The sequence below is a fragment of the Lactuca virosa genome, chromosome 8 (genome assembly GCF_052849685.1).
Source record: "Lactuca virosa cultivar CGN04683 chromosome 8, Lactuca_virosa_CGN04683_v6, whole genome shotgun sequence".
NCBI classification, from domain to species: Eukaryota; Viridiplantae; Streptophyta; class Magnoliopsida; order Asterales; family Asteraceae; genus Lactuca; species Lactuca virosa.
In genome coordinates this window covers 214749028-214755665 of record NC_136433.1, presented here as the reverse complement: position 1 = coordinate 214755665, position 6638 = coordinate 214749028, and the positions used below count along the sequence as shown (strand labels likewise).

The 6638-nt window shown below is 29.5% G+C and overlaps 1 protein-coding gene across 1 annotated transcript; it reads right to left on the bottom strand.

Annotated features, from left to right (window-relative positions):
* Window positions 1-1210: 1210 nt before the first annotated feature.
* LOC145131248 (uncharacterized) lies at window positions 1211-5987 on the bottom strand. Its single transcript, XM_079065966.1, has 10 exons — window positions 5870-5987; window positions 5205-5776; window positions 4929-4992; window positions 4696-4874; window positions 4539-4614; window positions 4019-4406; window positions 3591-3673; window positions 3205-3508; window positions 1814-1931; window positions 1211-1738 (listed from the first exon to the last, which is right to left on the bottom strand). The coding sequence occupies exons 1-10, from the start codon at window positions 5985-5987 to the stop codon at window positions 1211-1213; spliced, it is 2430 nt and encodes an 809-aa protein (XP_078922092.1).
* Window positions 5988-6638: the final 651 nt, after the last annotated feature.

Here is a 6638-nt window from a genome sequence, read left to right as displayed (position 1 = left end):
AAAGAATATTTAACTTCTCTTTTTTCTATATCATTATAATACACAATCTCCATTTTATTACATCATTTGGTTATCGCTAAAAATATATTCACAATATATATATTTTATAATTAATATAGATTATTAAAAACAACCTTATATTTTATTAGTTTTTTTTTGTCTAATATTTTTTTCTTGCAGAAACAATAAATTATATTATTAATCAAAGATCCAATTATATATATATATATATATATATATATATATATATATATATATATATATATATATATATATATTAAATTTAATCTTTGATTAATAATATTAGTTATTGTTATTGCAAATATATATATATATATATATATATATATATATATATATATATATTAAACAAATTTATAAAATAACTAATAAATATATGTGTCTTTTTAATTAGTTAATATAAATTGAATATATAACATAATATTATCAATAGGTATTGTCATATTTGAAATATAAGTATTTAATTAAATAACTATAAAATATACAATTAAATAACTACAAATGTATAAATCTAAAATTTCAATCACGAAAACTATAACTCGAAAATTTAACTTAAAAGAAACACGAACATATGAATATACAACATCAACAACCCTTATTCATTAAGAACTAGAAGGTTTTCAAGAATACTTACAAATCAAAACCTCACTACATAAATCTCTCTTCTCTACAAATAGCCTCACTACAGATCACTCACCTATTCTACACACCTCATGAATGACTGATTAAGAACAAGAGACTAAAACTAAGAACTGGAAACCCTAATGACATGAGAAAGAAGAAGATATCAGAATGAAGATGTATCCGTGTGTCTACAGTCCTCACACACAACATCTATTTTATACCAATGACTAGTCAACCGGGTCACTTACCAACAATATGGATTAAATACAACCCGCAATGTTTATAACACACCATATCATTATTAATTCCAACATTCCAACATTTATGCAAACAACACACAATATATCCTCATGCACGAAATCATAACAAACACAAACAATATATATATATATATATATATATATATATATATATATATATATATATATATATATATATATATATATATATAATAAATAAACCAGAATATTAAAAGGATACTTAAAAGGATACAATGAATTATAAGTTTGTAATATCAAATCCTTATATTTCAACACCCCTTCACAAACTTATAATTCAAACTAGTTCAACACTTATTCTGAAAGGGATCAACAAGCCCTAAATTTTTACAAATCCATTCATGTTGAACAACTCCTAAAGGTTTAGTAAAAATATCTGCCAAATTAAAATCTGAACTTACTTTATGAACTTCAACAACACCTTTAGACACCCTATCTCTTATAAAATGAGTGTCCACATCAAAATGTTTTGTTTTTTCATGAAACACTGTATTATGAACAAGTTTTATCGCTGACTCATTGTCACGAAAAATAGAAACAGGTGTTAGATCTTTCAACCCAACATCAAACGAAAATTTTAAAATCCACATAATTTCACAGGAAATTACACCAAGTGCTCTATATTCTGATTCAGTAGAGGACCGAAAAACAGTATCTTGTTTTTTACTTTTCCAAGATACAATAGTATCACCAAGAAAAAAACAATAACCTGTAACAGATCTTCTAGATAGTAAACACTTAACCCAATCAGCATCTACAAAGCTTTTTAAATTTAGATTACTCTTTGTAACAGAAAAACCCCTTCCAGGATTTAACTTCAAATATCTAAGTAACCTTATAGCAATATTAAAATGAGATTTCCTTGGGGAATGCATAAATTGACTCAATACCTGTACATCATATGAAATATCTGGACGAGTAATCGTCAGATAAATGAGTTTTCCAATTAATTTTTGATAAAGAACACCATTTTGAATAAGCACATCACTAACATCAATTCCTTCTCCTCTAATTAAAACATTACAATCTAAAGGAGTTTTAACTGGTTTACAGCTCAACATTCCAAATTCATGTAATAATTCCATACAATATTTCCTTTGACACAACCATACACCTTTATTTATATCTATAACTTCAATCCCTAAAAAACTTTAATTTTCCCAAATCTTTGATTAAAAACTCGGATTTCAAAAAACTTTTAACTTTGTTAATTTCGTCATCACAATTACCACTTAAAATTATGTCATCGACATATATAAGTAGTATAACAGTATTACTATTAGAAGTTTTAACAAATAGTGAAAAATCATTCATACTTTGAACAAATCCAAACTCAAGTAAAAAACCACATAACTTTTCATTCCATTTTATGGGGGCCTGTTTCAGCCCATTTAAAGACTTTAGTAACTTAGAAACTTTTTTTACTATTTTTATCATTATAACCATAGGGTAATGACATATAAACATCTTCATCTAACTCACCATAAAGAAAAACATTGTTTATATATAATTGAAATAAATTCCAATTAAAATTAATTGCAAGAGAAATAACAATCCTGATAGAAACCATTTTTGCAACAGGTGAAAAAGTTCCATCAAAATCGATCCCTTCTCTTTGGTTATATCCCTTAGCTACAAGCCTTGCCTTAAACCTTTCTACTTCTCCATTAGATTTATACTTTATTTTATACACCCACTTACAACCAATAGGTTTTCTATCAGCAGGTAAATCACAAATTTCCCAAGTATTATTTCTATACAAAGCTTCAATTTATTCATTCATAGCATTTATCCAGTTAGGATCCAAGGATGCTTGATAATAAGATTATGGTTCAACAGACTTATTTAAATTGGTTGCAAAACATTTGTTATCAAGACTAAGAAAGGAATAAATATTAGATCTTTCAATTCCATATTTATACTTTCCTTCTATAACAAAATCATTAAATTTTTGACGAAGTCTAAACTCACGATTAGACTTTCTAACCCCTAGCAACTGAGAATCAGAAATAGAAATATTATGATTAAGATTTTCCTCAGAACTACTAGTGGGATCTGATGCTTGATAGGTTTTCTATCAGCAGGTAAATCACAAATTTCCCAAGTATTATTTCTATACAAAGCTTCAATTTATTCATTCATAACATTTATCCAGTTAGGATCCAAGGATGCTTGATAATAAGATTATGGTTCAACAGACTTATTTAAATTGGTTGCAAAACATTTGTTATCAAGACTAAGAAAGGAATAAATATTAGATCTTTCAATCCCATATTTATACTTTCCTTCTATAACAAAATCATTAAATTTTTGACGAAGTCTAGACTCACGATTAGACTTTCTAACCCCTAGCAACTGAGAATCAGAAATAGAAATATTATGATTAAGATTTTCCTCAGAACTACTAGTGGGATCTGATGCAACAGTCTCAGGTTGCGAATCAGAAGTTTCACAACCAAGAGTACCATCCCGATTAGATAAAGTTGCATCTAAACTAGGACTACCATCAATACCAAAATCAGTTGCACTTGATGGTTGATCAACAACTGTATCACCATTCCTGATTGTTACAATTTGACACTCCACTATTTTGATTATTATCAAAATTTTCAGAAAACAAAAGTTCATCATTGGAAAATGGATCCCAAGGATCATTATTATTTAAACAGGTTGTCTCAAGAAATTGAGAAACTTCATTTGATTTAGAAGTCAACTTAAAAGGAAACACAGACTCATAAAATTTCACATCCCTGGAAAAGATACAAGAACCATTATCAAGACTAAATAACTTGTAACCTTTCTTAACATTAGAATAACTAATAAGAACACATTTCTCAGAACGTTCAGAAAATTTATCAGTATTGTTTAATTTTGTAGCAAAGGCTAAACAACCAAACACACGAATTTTATCATACATTGGAACATGATTATAGATTAATACAAAAAGGAGTTTTACCATTTAAAACAGAAGATGGAGTTCTATTTATTAAAAAAACAACAATTACAATAGAATCTCCCCAAAATTTTTTAGGCAGACTAGCTTGAAACAATAAAGATCTAGCAACATTCAATAAATGTCTATGCTTCCGTTCTACCACTCCATTTTGTTGTGGTGTGCGCAGGAAGTCTGATGAATGATTCCTTTGGTTTGAAGAAAACTATTCATTTTTAGATTAACAAATTCTGTTCCATTATCAGATCTAATAACCTTTAGGTTAACACTAAATTGATTTTCCAATAACATAACAAATTCATGAAAGCAATCAAACACTTCATCTTTAGACTTCATAAAAAAAACCCATGTAGCTCTAGTGAAATCATCTACAATAGTGAGAAAGAATATAAAACCACCAATAGCAGCAACTCTATAGGGACCCCAAACATCTAAATGAACAAGTTCCCCTAGACTAAAGGACTTATGCTCACTCAAAGGAAAAGGTTCCCTAGTTTGTTTAGCCTTATGACAAACATCACATGACATAACTGACTCATTATCAAAATTCAAAAAAGGTTTTAAAATATTTAAATCTTTATCAGCTGGATGTCCCATTCTATTATGCCATGTTAGTTTTGAAACAAAACACTTATGACTATTAGTTACTGAATTTGACCTACCTATCAATTGATTTTCTAAATAATAAAGACCTCCAAATTCTTTACCAGTCTTCACAGTCTCCGTTGACAGTGAATCCTGAATAAAACAATTATTTTCATCAAAAACAACTTTGCACTTATTTTCTTTACAAATCTTATGAACATACAATAAATTGACATGAAAATCAGGAATAACAAAGACATCAAGCAAAACAATAGAACCAGTAAGATTAATGTTTCCAATCTTATCTATTTTAGTAGTTGAACCATTGGGATGATCAACTCTTAGATTAAGTTTGGAGACATCAACCACATCTGAAAGTTGTGATTTAGAAGCAGTCATATGTTGACTTGCTCCTAAATCAACAACCCATTTTCTTTTATTAAAGAAAACATTATTACAAGTCATACCTGCCATATTAGCATTAGCAGATACACCTTCTGATAACTCTCTCTCATGAAGAAGTGACATTAACTTTGTGTATTGATCATTTGTTAAAAATGATGATCAGACTTATCAGAAGAAACAATTGAAGCATTAATATTTTCACTAACATGAGAAGCAGTACCAGACACAGTAGATGACTTATTAAACTCAGACTTGGGTTAAAAATCCTTAGGATATCCAATTAGCTTATAACATTTTTCAATAGTATGACCTTTAATTCCACAATTTTTACAGATTACATTCTGATTTCTACCTTTAAATTTTTTATTATTAGTAATTTTACCAGAAAAAGCAGAAGAGTTTTGACTTTTATTAGACAAAACTGAAAGATTCCCATGTTTCTGATTAGACTCTTCTTTGGATACAAAGGAAAAAGCAGTTTTAACATCAGGCAATGGTTCCATAATAAGAATATGACTTTTAACCTGGTTATATGAGTCATCAAGACCACTGAGAAATTGCATAAGTTTCATGAGTTTAGAATGATTTTTAGTCTGAATAGCAGCTTCACAAGTACAACCAGGACACTTAGTTAACCCATCAAATTCTTTCCATAGACCATCCAACTTATTAAAATAATCAGATACAGACAAACTACCTTGAGTGAGATTATTAATTTGTTGATGAATATTAAAAACAACTGAACCATCAACCTTACAATAGGTTTCATAAAGTTCATTCCAAACATCCAAAGCAAACCCAGAACAGGCATGTCCAATGTAAATGGATTCAAAAAGAGAGTTAAGTATCCAAGAACATACAATAGCATTAACTCTGTCCCATTTTAGAGATTTAACAGCATCCTTATTATCTTTTAATTCAGTTCACTCAATAAACCCTTGTTTATTTCTGGGTTTAAGAGCCCTAGTCATAGAACTTTTCCAAACCCTAAAATTCTCAGTACCAAGAAGTTTGAAACTTATAATAGTTGTCACAGAATGATCCGAAGGATACAAATAAAGAGGATCATCAAAATCAACAACATCATTTTTACCAGATGATTCAGGTGGTGTATCAGACATGATTGAAAGAATAACCAATCAAGAAATAAGATAAACTAGGAATCCAACACCTAATCACACACTTCCACAGTAGTTTCTATAAACTAGACAAGATTCATAGCACATAGAAGGCCAGAGCAAGCTAGTTTACAGACGTGAAAACTATATGATCAGAAGATAACTGATCTATCAAGAACAATACAAAAAACAGAAAAGTGTGCGAAACTTACAGAGATCCACAAATAATAAGCTCAACAAGCAGCAATGTAGTTCCGATGAGTTCCGAAATCAGAATCACCGCTGAAAAACAAAACAGGCATTCAAATGCCAGAACCAACATGATTTTAGAACCTTGTTTGCACAATCTTAACGTTGACCGTCGTGATAGCGTTGACTGTTAGGATTAACACAAAATTAACCCTAATCGTTTACTACAATCACGATCATTTACTCTTAAGATATGACAAGAGAACAACCAGGTTGATGAACACCAACCTCAAGATCTGAACAGGTCGACAAACAAACTCTAGATCTGATAAAAGTCAAAACCCCAGGAGATCCAAGAAACCCCAGGAGAGGAAAAGGACGAACCAGAACCAGATCCAAACACAAGACCTGAAACCCTAACTCGACCTAGATGTGAAACCCTAACTCGATCTAGAAACCGAACTT

Coding starts and splice junctions, on each gene's coding strand:
- LOC145131248 (XM_079065966.1), bottom strand. CDS start 5,987: ATGTCTGATACACCACCTGAATCATCTGGTAAAAATGATGTTGTTGAT. Junction 4,875..4,928: donor TGCTAATGCTAATATGGCAG/GTATGACTTGTA, acceptor TTGTTGATTTAG/GAGCAAGTCAACATATGACT. Junction 3,509..3,590: donor TCAATTTCTTGAGACAACCT/GTTTAAATAATA, acceptor TAATCAAAATAG/TGGAGTGTCAAATTGTAACA.